The following is a 17175-nucleotide window of genomic DNA, read 5'->3' as shown; positions in this document are numbered from 1 at the left end:
CATCATGTTCTTTCATCAGTTCTCTTTTGAAAAGACATTATATTGGTTGGTCTTATCATTGAGTGAGAGCGAGATTGATGGAGAGAGTGATTTCCATATCCTTACTTCTATTTTTTCCATTTTGTACACATAATTGCTCAAAGCGTGTCCTTTATGAAGTGCTTAAAGGAGAAGTCCAGTTTTTTTTAACATTAAGGCCATTTTCTGAGTGGTCTGCAATGTTTTAGAGTCCCCCTCACCGTTTATTTCATGATTGCTGCAGTCTCTGTTATTTGGCTGATTTGGATTTGATCTCAACTAGCTTTAGAATGGCCGTCTATGGGCACCTGCAACTCTGTTCTTAAAATCACCTTTAACATTTGTTTTGAAGAATATGCAACTCAGCAAGTGTTCAACAGTATTCACTGGTGTTCCTTAGCAATTTTTGTAGCGAAATATGGCATCTGTCATGTTTTATGTGTGTTTTATGTAGCAATTTGTAAATTAAGTTTCACTTTCACTTTCACTTTCTTTCACAAAATGGCACATAAAAAATGACAGAAGCCAAATTTCGCCTTGAAACTTGTTAGGGACTGCTAGTGAACACCCCTAACCACTTTGTGAGCTGTAGACTTTCGAAAACAAATGTTAAAGTTGATTTTAAGAACAGAGTTGCAGGTGCTCATAGACGGCCATTCTAAAGCTGGTTGAGATCAAATCCAAATCAGCCAAATAACAGAGACTGCAGCAAACATGAAATAAACGGTGAGGGGGACTCTAAAACATTGCAGACCACTCAGAAAATGGCCTTAATGTTCAAAAAACTGGACTTCCCCTTTAATGTAAAAACAGATGTTACACATCGTAAAGTAGTTTCACCAGCCATCCACACTTTCTTCAATGTAAGAGAGAAAGAATGCAAAAAAATGCCAGACAAAGCCATCTGCTTTCATGGCCCAAGAATAACAGTGATTTCACAGATTAGTAAAAATAAGGCCCAAAGTCAAAGACGTTCATCTCAGAGTCAAAGAAGCTGTTCAGTCCATGGCTAAATATGTTGAACTTTTAACTCACAGACCAGAATGACTGTGAAAGACGGTGAGGAGAGCGACACAGACAGATGTGTGGTGAGGAGAGAGAGAGAGAGAGAGAGAGAGAGAGAGAGAGAGAGAGAGAGAGAGAGAGAGAGAGAGAGAGAGAGAGAGAGAGACAGACAGACAGAGAGAGAGAGAGAGAGAGAGGAGGGGGGAGGGACAGAGGGAGAGAGGTAGAGAGGGAGAGAGGGAGGGAGTGAGAGCACAAACACTAATGTCATTGCCAGTAAAAGTTGGCCGAGTTGTCAATCTGTTTTCAACACCATCAAATAAGGAGGCGTCTCTGTGCGCTCGCTACGCTGCTGCTAAACTAAACTGGAGGACCTCCCTCTCGACTCTCTCTGCTCGTTTGCTCGCCGGGGTGTCATAGTCAGCACGTCTGATTAAAGTCTGGGATGTGTCACACGCACACGCAGGCGCACACACAGGCAAACGCGCGCACACACAGGCGCACACACAGGCAAGCGCGCGCGCACGCACACACAGGCAAGCGCGCGCTCACACACAGGCAAGCGCGCGCACACACACAGGCATGCGCGCACGCACGCACGCACGCACGCACGCACGCACGCACGCACGCGCACACACACACACACACACACACACACACACACACACACACACACACACACACACACACACACACACACACACACACACACACACACACACACACAGATGGTCTCGCACACATACACACAGACATTGAAAGTTCACAATACTGGACGAAGTACTAGGCCTTTACAATGTGAATGGAGCTTGCATGCTATTGCATGGGTAGACAGATTATCAAGTTCAGTTCACTCATATTTTGCCAATTTTTTCTAGGTCTACCTGTACAGTACGTATTTTCTCCATCGCTGAAGTTCTTGGTTAAAAAAATACCTCCAGATGACTAAATACTATACCTCTTAGTCAAAACAAAACACTAAATAGCAGATGAAGACACTGGCCTTGATGTGTCGGTTCATTAGACTAAGTAGACTAAGCGGCTCTGACTAGACCCTCAAGCTCTTCACTGCTGAAGTTCTTGGTAAAAAAAAGGTCTTACCATGGGTTATACTCCGAAGGATGGCAAAACATTTGGGCAGCTTAAATACCACCCAATGCACACAAAACACTTGGCCTAAACTCCTGCCTTGATGTTTCAGTTCATGGCGATAGACTTGGTCAAAACAAGTTCTTGATTAAAACTAGGGCTGGGACATTAATGCATTAATTTCGATTAATTAGCTGCACAAAAATTAACGTGATTTAAAAAGAATAGCTCATTTTAATTGCACTATAATGTAGCTACATAGTTCTGGATTAGACCAGTGTGGAGGGCAGCATTTCGACTCATGGTGAACAGTCTGCTGAAATTGAGGAGTTCTCTCTTCTTTTAAAAATGAACAATATTTTTAGATTAAGCGTATTTATTGTCATTATTCAAAATCCATGTGAAAAAAATACTTTTCACTGTTTACAAGTCAGATATTTAAATGCGATTAAAATGGGATAAATTCTATTAATTAATTTCACAGCCTATAGATTAATTAATTTAATCGAGTCCCAGTCCTAATTAAAACAAAATACTAAAAATACCAGAAGACTAAAAACTATACCTATACTTAAGTCCTTGGTTAAAATACCAGATGACAAACACCTATACCTCTTGGACAAAAGTGACCAAAATACTAAAATTCTAGATGAGGACACTAGATTAGGATACTAGCCTTGATGTGTCGGTTCATGGCCGTGGACTGGGCGGCCCTGACTAAACCCTCCAGCTCTGCACCGCTGAAGTTCTTGGTCTCGGCCGCCAGCTCCTTGACATCCACGTCGGCGGACAGCAGCTTGAACTCGCGCATCTTCGCCGTGTGGATGTTCAGGATCTGCACTCGGCCATTCTCATCAGGCAATCCTGCAGAGAAGACACACACAGACGCACACACACAGATTAGCAGGAGTTGGCAATTGAAGGGTTGTTGCTTGTCACTAGCTTGACATTCACCACAACCATAGTGTACCCAGATGAGTGCCATCTTGAGGGTAGAGGCCAGGATAAAACCATTAAACTAATGATGCCTAAAACACCTGTAAAAAAAACCCCTGCTAAATGCCTAAGCAATTTCTGGAAAAAGGTACAGACCTAAATATCCTTATCTTGCATTAAAACATGTTCATTCAGCTCTAAAAAAACCCCAACATTTTTTAACAAAAACATCTCAAATTCCATGAGCCTAAAGCTGCACCATGTAGGTCTCAGCACTAGGGTCAATGTCGCACTGCACAGCTTCAGACATCAATGGGTTAAGTTAGGAAGCCATCATGGCTATTGATCCCCATAAAGCACAACAAAAATATTCACAAAAACACAATTGTATATCCAAATATTATTAACTTTGTACAAGCATGTATGGATATTTACCTTAAAGTGATAACATGCATGACCAAATGCCTGTAGTATACAGAGGATTACCTACCAATCTCCATCTTCACCTCCAATCTGCCAGGTCTCAACAAGGCTTCGTCAATGAGGTCCGGCCTATTGGTCATTCCTGCATTTGAAAAAAATGAACACATTAATTTACTATAAAAAAATCGGATCCAAATTCAATTCATTCAAATGGAATACTGTAGATCTGACACTGGGGGATGACCAAGGTATTGATTTGCAGAGTTTCTTATATCACCAAACTGACTGATGGTGACTGATGATAACTGTTGCAAAGATGACAGTGATGACTAGCCTGCGTAGCATTGGTAAACTATCTGACCATCATTCACTGATGACCAGGATTACTACTTACTAGGCCTGTAAAGGTACACTGTATTGTATTTGTACCAAACCGAACAGTGCTGTATCGAAAGTTAGAGTGACAGGCTGCTCTGTTCATGTTTACATTATGCTGCCACTAAATGCAGTGTCTCATACAAAACGCTGAGACAGAATGCAAGAAAAAAACGGTGCAGAGGCCTGTTCTTTGTGAGACTTTGAGAAAAGTACTATTTCTTACACTGATTAAATATCTGACCCAGAGTAGCTATTTGAATGTATTTTCCTTAATATATACTGTACCAAAAATGTACCAAACCGTGACCCCAAAAACCGAGGTACGTACCGAACCGTGATTTTTTGTATACCATTACACCCCTACCACTTACCATTGCTTAGAGACTCACAGATGACCCTGATGACTAATTAGCACCGCTATAGTATCCCCCACACCCACCAATGGCCTTGATTTAGAGTGGCTAATAACAAATAATACCAAGACTCACCGATGACTAGGATATTATTGAGCTGCTCGACGCCATCGATCTTGGAGAGCAGCTGGTTGACGACGGTGTCATGGACCCCCGTGCTGCCGGCCATGCTCCCTCTCTGCTTGCAGATGGCATCGATCTCATCAAAGATGATGATGTGGAGCCCGCTGTTGGCACCCAGCTGGGACAGGACAAGACGAGTTTAAATGAATAAAAAAGTTAAAAAAAAAAAAAAAGTTGATATGGACAAAAACATGCACAAAATTTTATGTAATGTGAAATGTGAACAAAAAAAATTGCTTAGCTAAAAACTAAACAAAAGAGCTTTGCAAAAAAAAAATGATGATGCATGATGATGAGTTGTTACCCAGCTGTCAGAGTTGCAAGACTTAAAAATGATAAAAATTACAAATACATAAATGCTTGCACATGATAAAAAAAATAAACATCCAGCAACTGCAATGTAGCCACCTATATTTGCAACCATCTACTTTAAAAACCACACACTTTAAAAAATGAGCATTTTTTAGAAAACGTCTGATATTTGTGAGACGTTCACATTCTTTGTAGTTTTTGATTTTTTTAAACAAGATCAACAACAGAGCCCCAGACAAGCAAACTGCTTTGCGACCGATGAACCGACCAGCATTAGTGTATGATGGGAACCGCATGCAAGCAACTAAAACCAACTGTGAGAGTTATGAGAGAGCATTTCTCCCCAATAACAACAGCCTAGCAAGCAACTGAAAGAGCATTTGCACAAACCACACATCGATTCCGACAGTATCAAGGACAAGCCACCATCAATCTCCACTCGTACAAATTTACACAAACATTCCAGCGTCTCGATTCAAGTCGACGTGCGTACATAAAGCAATCATCAGCAGAGGTCAAGGATCGGCCCTTTGGCTGGGCTTGGCTTAGCAGTCAGTCAAGTCAGTTGTGCACGCACACACACACACGGCACCAGCCACCCAATTAAGGCTTATCGGCTGAATCAGTGGCCACCCTGTCAACCCGCTCGCTCCCAGACACAGCCTTAACATTTACCCCAGGTGAGGAGCTGTTATTGGGCTTGGAGTCGGGGGCGGATAGTGGGTGGATGAGGTGTGGAGGTGGAGGTTGGGGTAGGGGCAGCCCAGGGCCACCCCTAGTGCCCTCTTTGGTAGAAGTCAAGGCAAGGCCGCTGACAGCTTTGGCTGGGCCCAGGACAAAAGTAATCTGAAAGCCCCCTACTACTAAACACATTCAACATAATGGGGACCCAATTCTGGGCCCCACCCTCTCCCTGGGCCTGGGACAACTGACCCATTTGCCCCCCCTCCTGTCGGTCTGAGGTAACTGTGCCGAGCTTGGACAGTGTGTGTGTGTGTGTGTGTGTGTGTGTGTGTGTGTGTGTGTGTGTGTGTGTGTGTGTGTGTGTGTGTGTGTGTGTGTGTGTGTGTGTGTGTGTGTGTGTGTGTGTGTGTCTGGTTGGGGGTTTTGGCTGGTGGAGATAGCGCCACACTCATTAAAGAGGTGTTGAGTGAGTCCCATCAATGTCAAAGCACAAACACAAACCTCCAGCACAGCAGCCCAGTATCAGACCAGTACAAATGCCTGAGAGTAAAAAAAACACTGTATGAAGGTTTCACAGCCATTGACGCTGGCTACACCACTGGGGGTGCTAAGGTTTTAATTTAGGCTACTGTGCTCTACTCATGCACTCCCTTGTTGTCAACAGGATCTTGACAATAACCCTTAAGAGACGTATTTTTAATTAAATCCCTTAAAGAGCAAAACTGACAAACCGTCAAGACAGACCAGACTACGGTTGGGGCCGTGTCCAACAATAGGGATTAGCATGAGAGCTTTCGATTTGGGGGCAATGTCAGAAGTTCAATGGAAATCCCCAATTCCACCCCAACCCCAAGAAAACAATGTGGTGCAGGAATAGACTTATTTGTCACATTGGCCCTCGGCCACCGGAGTTTGATGGGATTTTAAGACCATAATATCTGTGTGGGCTTCCTCAGACGTGTGTGTTGATGCGGTCTGTGTGTGTGTGTGGATACAATCACTACGTATGTAAGTGTTTGTGCCTGTGTCTGTGTGTGTGTGTGTGTGCGCGCGCGCGCGTGTGTGTGTGTGTGTGTGTGTGTGTGAAGCTGTGGTCAATGTGGCCCGAAAAGGCTTCCGTTTTGTGAAATATGCCCTTGCGGTGCGTGTTTGTGTGCATACCCTCGTCACTCATCACGTACGTACGCACGTGTGTGTGTGAACATGAGAGTACACACTACAAACTGTGGTGAACGTGTCCTTAAATGAGGGCTTTCCCCTCTCTCTCACCCTGTGTGTGTGTGTGTCTGTGTGTGTGTGTGTGTGTGTGTCTGAAATTGTTTGAGTATCTTCAAATGAAGGCTTTCCCCTTCCTCTAAACCTCATACTATGTGTGCATATATCTGTGTGTAATGAGGACATTTGCCCTCCTATCACATGTGTGTGAGAGAGAGATTGTGTGGGTATTAATGCGTGTTTGAATGTTCTGAAATGACACTTTGCCCTTCCTCTCACCCTCATCGTGTGTGTGTGTGTGTGTGTGTGTGTGTGTGTGTGTGTGTGTGTGTGTGTGTGTGTGTGTCTGTACATCTTAATGTAACGACAGCTTTTCCCCTTCCGCTCACCCTCTTCTGCTCGTCCTCTGCGTCGGCGAACAGCTTCCTGATGTTGGCCTCCGACTCCCCCACGTACTTGTTGAGGATCTCGGGCCCGTTGACGATCTTGGGCTCGCGCGCGTTCAGCATCTTGCCGATCTGCCGGGCCATGAGCGTCTTGCCACAGCCGGGAGGGCCGTACAGCAGGATACCCTTCACGTGCTTACAGCCTGGAGAGAGAGAGAGAGAGAGAGAGAGAGAGAGAGAGAGAGAGAGAGAGAGAGAGAGAGAGAGAGAGAGAGAGAGAGAGCTTTAAAAAGCCTTTTATTAACACCATTCAGCCATCATTAGCACAGTACAGCCACTGCCCAAAAGCAGACCAACACCCCCCCTATATGTTCACAATCTGCTCCCCGTCCCCCCCCAACCTCACACAACACATCCCCCACACACCAAACGTTTGAAAATTTCTCCAAATCATTGACCAAGTGATAATACATGTATTCCACCTTGATGCGACTTCTAGCCATTCCCAAGAAACCCTCTAAGGGGTCTACATACACCAGGTTCAGCATTTTCTGCTTGCGAGTCAGCCAAATGGCCAACTTTGCCATGCCTAATCGAACATTTACCAGATAGACCTCCTTCTTGACAAAAACAGAGAGAGAGAGAGAGAGAGAGAGAGAGAGAGAGAGAGAGAGAGAGAGAGAGAGAGAGAGAGAGAGAGAGAGAGAGAGAGAGAGAGAGAAAGGTAAGGAGGCAGGAAAAGCTCAAGTTCAATGTACCATCTCAGTAACTTTTCTCTCCACTCACAGCTCTGGGAGGATCGCACTATTTGGGAAGGTTAGCCGACCTGGATGGAAACGAAGCAACCAGGGTCGCCGGACGGGAGTTTCACAGATGTGACAGACTGTAATCAAGCACTGGTGTCACTTTTGTCCTCAGTGCACTGAATCTCCAACTGAGCGTTGAGCTCCAAACACAATTTAATTGCTCTTTTGACAGTCACAATAAACTCCTGAATCTAAGTCTGTGAACAGGGGGTTGCCGACCTATTGAAACTTAGGGTCCACTTGAAATTTTCACAAATGTTCGGGCCCCCCAAATAAACAATTCACATCAAATAAATAGTCAACAGCAACTCAAGCTTGTGTGTGTCAGTTTTTTTTTAGAAAACTGATTGTGGGCCCTGGCCCACAGTTTGAGAATCCATGGCTTAGAGCTCGACAAGAAAATGTCACCAAGCATTCCATAACTTGCTTTCTTGCTTTTCGATGAAAAATTACTGTAACAACAGTAATCTTCCCTCGCAGCAAGCCAAGGAGAATACCAAACAGGTGTCTGGGCGTCTGGCTGAGGGGTTGGGTTGGGTGGTTGAAGGGTGTAGATGGGGAGGTGTAGGGGCCAGGCGAGTCACATTTACAGTAAAAAAAAGAAAAAAAAACTTGCAGAGTTGCTACAGCCCTGACAGACGTGTTTTCACACACAAATACCACTGCCATCAGTTGGGGGATGGGGGGCACACAGGGAGCGAGTGCAGTGGTATGGAGAAGTTACCAGACCTCCCTCTCTCTCTCTCTCTCTCTCTCTCTCTCTCTCTCTCTCTCTCTCTCTCTCTCTTCTCTCTCTCTCTCTCTCTCTTCTCTCTCTCTCTCTCTCTCCTCTCTCTCTCTCCTCTCTCTCTCTCTCTCTCTCTCTCTCTCTCTCTCTCTCTCTCTCTCTCTCTCTCTCTCTCTCTCTCTCTCTCTCTCTCGGCCTAATTGCACCTGCTGCTGGCTGCCATTTACTGGCCAGAGATAAGGAGTATCTACCCCCACNCCTCCCTCCCTGATCCAAATCAGTGGCGGCCCATTCACATCTGTTGACAGCTGGGGCACGGCCAGCCAGGCTACGGGAACCTGGGAGAGAGTTTCTGGCCAAGAGGCTCTGTGTGAGTGTGAGAGTGTGTGTGTGTGTGTGTGTGTGTGTGTGTGTGTGTGTGTGTGTGTGTGTGTGTGTGTGTGTGTGTGTGTGTGTGTGTGTGTGTGTGTGTGTGTGTGTGTGCGCGCGCGCAAAAGTATGTACGAATGTGTCATGGAGTGTGTGTGTGTGTGTGTGTGTGTGTGTGTGTGTGTGTGTGTGTATGTGTGTGTGCACCCAAGTGTGCATTTGTGAAGGCATGTGTGTCATGGAGGGTGTATGCGTGTCATGGAGGGTGTTTGTGTGTGTGTGTGTGTGTGTGTGTGTCCACTGTCCTCACTCACCGAGGTGACCTTTAAGGTAGAGATATGTTTGGCTGCTCTGCATGCATCTCTCTGTGTAGATAGGGAGGACAGTGTTGAGGTGTGTGTGTGTGTGTGTGTGTGTGTGTGTGTGTGTGTGTGTGTGTGTGTGGTTGGGGGGAATGGGGGTCGTGTAAAGGAGTTCAACAGTGAATGAGCGTGCAGGTGTTACGTGAGTAAAGTTTTCCCACCCCGCCTTTTGCTTGTCTTACTCCTCTTCCCTCCTCTCCCCTTGTCCTCCTCTCCCCTCATCTCTTCCAATCCACTTGTCCTGAAGACCAGACCTCTCATTCTGACTCTCGGCATTCTCTCCATTTTCACCTCTGCCCCTTGCACTCCCTCCCTCTTTGTCCAACCCTCTTCTCTGTGTCCCTTGCTCCCTGCATCTCCCTCTCTTCTCTACTTCCATCCTCATCCATCTCTCCACCTCCCTCTTTCTCCTTCCTTCCCTCCCTCTTTTTCCAGCCTTACCCCACATCCCATCCTCCCTTCTCTCGACCCCTCTCTCTTAGTCTCTCTGCATCTCCCTCTCTTCCTCTCCCTCTGCCCACACCAAAACTACCCCTCTCCCCACCCCTCCCTCCTCTACCCTTCTCCCTCTCTTTGTACCCCTCTCCCTCGAACTACACCCCTGTCCCCACCCCTCCATCCTCTACCCCTCTCCCTCTCTCTTGTCCCTCTCTCGCTCTCCCTCCATCTCTCCAACCTCACGCCCTCCCCCTCCTCCGCCCTCTACCCCTCTCCCTCTCTCTTGTCCCCCTCCCTCCATCTCTCCCTCTCTCCAACCTCACCCCCTCCCACCTTCCTCCCTCCTCCTCAGTCTGCACCTGTGCTCCCCCGCACACCGCTCCAATTAGGGCCTCACCTTTCCACTATCTGTGCTGGCCATCTCATTTACTCTGGCCAGCTGTGTGCTCTATGCGGCCCTGGGGGGGCCAGTTCCATCTCTTGGGGGCCAGGTCCTGTAGGCGTACATCAACACCCGCTTAAAGGTCATCTCACCCCCCCCCCCTACCCAACCCGCCTCTCCCCTTCCCCCCAACCACGTCACCACGCTGGCACTGGGACCGCTGCCAATGCCATTGCCAACGGCTGTGCCATTGCCAGAAGGAGGGTTTTTCCTATGTATTTATCAACAGGTGCTACTTTATTATAGCATAGTAAACTAGCGCCACCCACTGGCGGTCAAAATCTTATATTTAGTCTAGTTTATCAGGCTAACTTTATTAGGAATGAGTGCATTAAGTAATGAGAGTGTAGTAGTACTACTGTTGCGTTCGTGACATCTATAACAATGGGAGGGAATGCATGCGGCCCTTCAAAGGCAAAGTGAAGTAACTACGGCAACATTGAAACTGAGAAGACGACCTTCAAAGCGTTGGTATTTGGTTGGATATTGTAGTTACTGCAAATTTGGCATAGCAACATCTCTAAAATGAGACACATTTGGACCATAACTGTACGGACAGACAACCGGCGTTGAAGGAGTGGAAAGCGGTGGAAGTAAATTACTTTGTATGGAAGTGAAAGCGGCAGAAGCGTCAAAAGCGTCTCCAGTGCAGAGGGCATCAAAAACGTTGAAAGAGAAGTTGAGCTTCAGCTAAAAATATGTAATGAGCTCGGCGACAGCAGGCGGCAGCCTATAGAATGTTCAATTTTTTCTAAACATGAGCTTCAGTTGGTCGCGCTCCCTGATTGAAAACTTCAGGTTAAATAATTTGCCGTGTTCATTGGCCCTGATCTGTGCTTTTCAGGCAGGAGCCGTTTTAGCGTTTTAGCGTTTTAGCTCTTTCAACACGGCCGACTGTCTGTTCGCACAGTAAGGTTTTGTCACAAGATAAAGTAGTGTTCTGAAGACAGCATTCAGTCAAAACTCAATTTTGACAAAGTATGTAATTACTACACTTTGCCTTTGTGGGGCAGTATATCTTACTCTGCCTGCCCGTCTTTATATTTCTCAACTAGCATGTTCAGGCCAGCAGACCGTTGTACCAGTGCTCGACCACGCACCTCATCCGAAACTGACTGACGTGTTCACCCAGAACATCTGAAAGTTCGGGAAAACTTGATTTGTGAGGTCAACAAAAAAAATGTGTTCCTTTCTCTGTCAACTGTGACGGCAACTTGGATGTCAACAGGTCCATTCCGGTAGCACACAGTCACATGAAGTAAAGTACACAACCTGTCACAAGTGCGAATAGGCGCAGGCCTTGTGACGCGAGGCTGAGTGCCATTGATGATCAACTTTTATAATATATAATATAACAAATAAATATAGTAGAATAATTTATGATAACAGAGGACATTTTCTCATATGCCATCAGGATGTTGTTTGGAGGGGAATGTCTGGCCACTGCCAAAACATCTGGCTCCACAAAACTTAGACATTGCTTCTTTTTGAATACTCAAGATAATGATAAAGATAAAGATAAAAAGACATTGCTTCTTTTTGAATACTCAAGATAATGGAAAAAAGGAGGCGCACACAAGACTTGTGTGAAAAAGTGTATTGAAGCCGAAATTAAACAACAGAAGTCTAAGGTAGCTACTGGAGACATTGAGAATGGACTAGCTCCGAAACGTCTGTTTCTCCAGTTAACCTTAGACTTCAGTTGTTTAATTTCGGCTTCAATACACTTTTTCACACAAGTCTTGTGTGCGCCTCCTTTTTTCCATTATCTTGAGTGATTACTACTTTTTGTGAGTGCACGCACCAAGCAATACACGAGTATTAAGTTCAAGGCGCAGACGCCGACCTTGGTTGGTCTTTTGTCATTCTCTTTTTGAATTCCAAATGCCAAAACAGGTAGTTGTTTTTTCAGAACAGACATCCACTTCAACAGGAAAGACATGAAAAAGAGAAGACAGGAAAGACGCCTCCCAGACCTCCCCTGTCAGCATTTTGCTGACCTCTGTCTCAGTATTTCTGTACTGGTTCTGTCATCGACAAATGCAATTTTCACTCCTTTTCTTAACTGTTACGACGACCCAGAGTATCCAAGTGGTCAGATAATGTGTATGAGTGTGTGCGTGTGTTTATGTGTGTATGTGTGTGTGTGTGTGTGTGTGCGTGCGTGTGTATATTGTACAATTTGTGTGTGTGTCTCTCTCTCAATTCAATTCAACTCAACTCCACCAAACCCATAGAGCTTTATTGGCGTGACAAAAGGTGAATGTATTTCCAAAGCATAAAATACAATGAACATGTATTAATTCATTCAGGTAAACATTGTGGTGTGTGCACGCCGTGAGTATCGTGTGTCATAGTTCGTTCTCTCTCTCTCTTATTCCTCCTCTTTGCATCTGTCATGTCCTCCTTTCACAGTGCATGTCGCCTGTCTTGGACAATGTGGGCCGCACGCACGCACGCACGCACACACGCGCACACGCACACGCACACGCACACGCACACGCACACGCACACGCACACGCACACACACACGCACACACACACACACACCAGAAAGGGCACTGGGAAGGCTGACTCATAAGGAAGTGGCCCACTGGCCAAAGTAAACCCTGCAGTCTGAAACCCTACTGATTTAATAACCATGCCGGAGGTAGGAACCTGGTGGCTTCATGGAGCTGTGCCAAGCAATTGAATCAACCGAGCGAGCAAGGTATTGTAGCTTAGCTTTCAAGTTGGAGAAGTTGGGTGACACCAGTGCATAGGTGTGTGTGTGAGTGTGAGTGTGAGTGTGAGTGTGAGTGTGAGTGTGTGTGTGTGTGTGTGTGTGTGTGTGTGTGTGTGTGTGTGTGTGTGTGTGTGTGTGTGTGTGTGTGTGTGTGTGTGTGTGTGTGTGTGTGTGAGTGTGAGTGTGTGTGTGTGTGTGTGTGTGTGAGTGTAGGTGTGTAGGTGTGTGAGTGTAGGTGTTTGAGTGTAGGTGTGTGTGTGTGTGTGTGTGAGAGAGAGAGAGAGAGAGAGAGAGAGAGAGAGAGACAGAGAGAGAGAGAGAGAGAGAGAGTGAGAGTGAGTGTGAGTGAGATAGAGCACTCACCCATCTGCTCCACGATGTCGGGTGGGAAGACGCGCGAGGCGAAGGCCCTCCTGAAGATGTCGGAGAACTCCTTGTCCAGCCCTCCGATGCCCATGCGCTCAAAGTTCCAGTCGGGGTTGATGATGGACTGGCGGGCCTCCCGGGTCTTGGATTTACCTGTGGGGGGCAGCAGAGAGGTAGAGGGGGAGAATGACCAGGAGACACAGGACCACACACACACACACACACCACATCATCACCATTGCACAGCTTTCTCCAGTCCACGTACACATGCACGCACATACAATTGACTGAATAATCCATCCAGCAATTATTGAAATGGTCCAGAGTTCATGTCATCCATGTCAGTACAAAACCTAAAATAAATCAAGAGTCCCACAGCCTTGTTCATGATGACTTATGATCAATGATGTCAGGATATACCAGCGTGATTTTTGACCAAGGGGAAGCGCTTTCCTACAGAAACATGGGAGACGCCTCCACCTAGTGGTGAGTCTTAACAGTGCACAAAAGTTTATAATTCCTCAAACTCACATTTTTTATTTATTTATTTAAGCCCAACTGGGAAACTCCAACTCCCATTGTCATTGTGACACAGCCCTCCACAGCATACAAGTGTACACTGCACACTGCACACAACGAAATTGCATTTATGCCTCACCTGCGCAAGGGGGCAGCCCCCAATGCTCAGGGTACCTCAGTCATGGAGGAGGATGGGGTAGAGCACTGGTTAATTACTCCCTCCACCAACCTGGCAGTCGGGAGTCGAACCGGCAACCTTTGGGATACCGGTACATGCCCTGACACCCTAACCGCTTACCCATGACTGACCTTAGTCATGCACTTAAGCACTTAAGGTTAGGATTCAAATACAATAAGCAAAATTAAGTGTTTTTTTAACCAACATTCAAAATCAACAACAACCAACAAGTTACATTCTTCTAAATTAGTTTTGCTGTCTGTAACTGTATACTGTATATATGGATGCCTTTGTGGAGCAGCAGACAATGGCCCTCATTTATCAAACTTGCGTAGAAACCATCGCAGAAATGAGCGCAGATGTCGTCGTACGACGAAGCTGACGTGAGATTTACTAAACATGTGTACCTCTCCAATCCCATCGTAAGGGCAAGCGGCTGTTGATAAATCCAGTGTCTGAAAATCATCGTAATTAGAATAATCACACCTTCTCTAAAATGGCGGGAAGGAGATCGCACCCCTGAGTTTGCGACATGGAGAGACGCAACCCGGCTAAAACATCCACGTTTCTAGTTGATTGACAGCTGAAATTAGGCTTTAGGTCGGCTATGCGAGGTAGACAGCAAAAAAACATGTGGAAAATATCAACAGCAGTAGTCAACAGTGTTTCGATTCTCAATAGGCCTGTAGAGATTGATTTCCAAATAGTTACAATGAAATGTTTGATTGACTACAGCCGACATAATGAAGATATATTTTTTTTATATATATCTATATTATGTTATATTATAGGCCTATTGTACTTAAAAAAAAAAAATATGATGATAAACCTTTTTGTAAACGAGGTCAAGAAAAGGGTCCTACGTGAAACTGGCCAACAAACAGTGCCCAAACCATTTGTTGGGGAAGGAGAATTTTACATGTCCAGTGCGCTGTTCTTCTCGCGCTCACTTGTCTCCTGCGCTACAGTCCTTCGAGGGGATAGCCCTTGCCACCTAAATGGACAACTATTAAGTGTTATCGGACCCACGTGTGTCAGGTGTGTATGTTATTCGGATAGTCGTGCGAAATGGCGAAACTGAACCGGGAGATTATTACTGTAGGCCTATGTATTGATTGATGCGCCTGAACTCCCAGCTGTTAAAAATAAGGGACGTCGGTCCATTGATTCCACGACTGAAGGCACATTCCAATACGCAGCTGCATATTGCACAATTATTCTCACATCACGTCAAATCACAAATTAGAAGTCTCTTGCAGTTGTTGACCTATGCCAAATTAATGCAGCGCTCCCAGGAAGGGTGCACCAATTCAAACAGGTAGAAGTTGGCTTATAGCCAAAATATGCAATGTAAAAACATTTTGCAATTATATAGGCCACATATTTATGCTGCGCTACAACAGTTGCGCTACAACTGCTGCTCAAGTTGGTGATCATAGTCATCTCAAGTCCAACTTGAAAACAGCGTAGGCTACACCGCCTGAGAGCAGTCGTAGGATTTCATCTTTCCTGCGCTTACGATGAGATTTGATAAATGCCAACTGGTCGTAGAAAAAGAACGTACGCACGACGTACGTACGATTCTCCTTGTACGCTACTTTGATAAATGAGGGCCATTGTCTCTGTTGTAATAATGAGAGAACATTTCACTTCGAAGCCGTGGGGTGACTCACCAAGGAAAGCTTCTTAATTTTGGTGTAATATTAGGCCAGTGACCAGTACTTCCAAGAAAAAGTACTTCAGTACCTCCAAGTATGGTTTATGTTGTGGGGAGTGATGACGGCGCAATGAGATGATGGAAGGAGAGGCATTTCACACAGTCATGCGTGCTTCTGTGTGTGTTTCAGAGACACTCACCAACAAGCTGGACAGAAGAGGTCTCTCCCTTCTCGAAAATCACCTGACTGTTGCCAAGCAGCAAGCCAATTTCGATCTGCTGAAAGGGCAGGAGGGAAGTCAACATGAGGGAAAGAGGGAAGACAGAAGGTGTAGGAGGATGAGGAGGAGATCAATACCAAATCAGATCAATGGAGAAAAATGGGGAACGCTAACAGTAGAAGGGTAGGATGGGTCCCTGGCTAGCTTTTACTTCTTATTGTAATGGACACACACTAGAAAAGGAGGTGTTGGCAATTCAATACAACACAACATTTTTAAGAAGGAAAAGGTGCCAAACACTCCCAAGTTGTCGCTAAATGATTAGTATTGTGGAAATGGTTTTGGCCCAATTGTGGCATGAGGAAGGCCATTGTGGCTGAAACAATCACTTGTCACTCACAATATTTAGCATTTAGCTGCAATACGTTAGTAATGAGACCTCTGCGAGGTTCACAAAGTCCAAACAAATCAGCTGTGGACAAGTTCACAATAGACAAACCCAATCTTAATTAGAGACCAGACTGTGTAAACAGTGATGAAATAAAGAGTCATTCAGTGAAGTCAAGCAAAAGTATTTCTATTAAATCTGTATTCTGTAAATCTGTACACAAACAGTGACATACAGTACATAGAAATGCATTTCACTTCTTCTACTACTACTACTACTGTAGTAGTACACTACTACTGTACATTCTGTTCTACTAAATCTAAGTTTGTAAGGGTTTAGAGCAGGGCTTTGAACCATTATTTTTTTCCAAACGTTCCGTTCCAAACAGAAACGGAATTATAACGTTTCCGGTTATAAGTTCCACCAATAAATTGATGTTCCCGAACCGGTTAGAACAAAAAAATACTGTTCCCGGAACGGTTAATTTCGTTCCTGTCAGCTAATTACTCCCATAGGCCTAACTGACGTTAATTAACCAAGAAAGACGGAAGTGCAAATGAGTCAGCCTACATTCTATACTGTTTATTCAAGCGGATGAAAAGAATAACCTTCAGAATGTTGTCATTCAGGGACGACCTAAGCGGAGAAGCATCCTCAAAGATGAAAATGCACGCTCCACACTGACTTGGGTCACGGGGAGCGCTATGACGGACATTGTGAGTTTGTGCATATTTGAAGCTGCCATGGATGCCCAATAACGTCGAACATTCTCGGTGCGCTTTACACGCGCTTCTCTGCAATGTCTTACAATGATGCAATAGAAACTCTCCCATTTTGTATGACAGTGGTTTCTTCTATATAGGATGTGGAGTGGAGACTTTGTTGTCCACAGCTCTCTCTCTCCATTCAGTCAGTGAATGTCTGATGTCACACAGGACGTGAACCTCAGCCGTCATGGTAACATGCGCAGGAAAATAATTACCTTTTTCGTTTTG

General features: G+C 45.3%; 1 protein-coding gene across 1 annotated transcript in view; it reads right to left on the bottom strand.

Annotated features, from left to right (window-relative positions):
• The window catches only part of LOC134467761 (vesicle-fusing ATPase), a 49356-nt gene that overhangs the window by 19762 nt on the left and 12419 nt on the right, over nt 1-17175 (bottom strand). The window contains exons 7-12 of the mRNA XM_063221658.1: nt 15772-15847; nt 13215-13370; nt 6986-7185; nt 4338-4503; nt 3539-3613; nt 2789-2976 (exon numbers count right to left, since the gene is read on the bottom strand). Of these exons, the coding sequence (XP_063077728.1) occupies nt 2789-2976; nt 3539-3613; nt 4338-4503; nt 6986-7185; nt 13215-13370; nt 15772-15847 (861 nt within the window). The remainder of the gene's footprint in view (nt 1-2788; nt 2977-3538; nt 3614-4337; nt 4504-6985; nt 7186-13214; nt 13371-15771; nt 15848-17175) is intronic.

The sequence above is a fragment of the Engraulis encrasicolus genome, chromosome 17, assembly GCF_034702125.1.
Source record: "Engraulis encrasicolus isolate BLACKSEA-1 chromosome 17, IST_EnEncr_1.0, whole genome shotgun sequence".
Taxonomy (NCBI): domain Eukaryota; kingdom Metazoa; phylum Chordata; class Actinopteri; order Clupeiformes; family Engraulidae; genus Engraulis; species Engraulis encrasicolus.
Note: the sequence above shows the minus strand (reverse complement) of the source record. Positions and strands in the feature narration are given on the sequence as shown.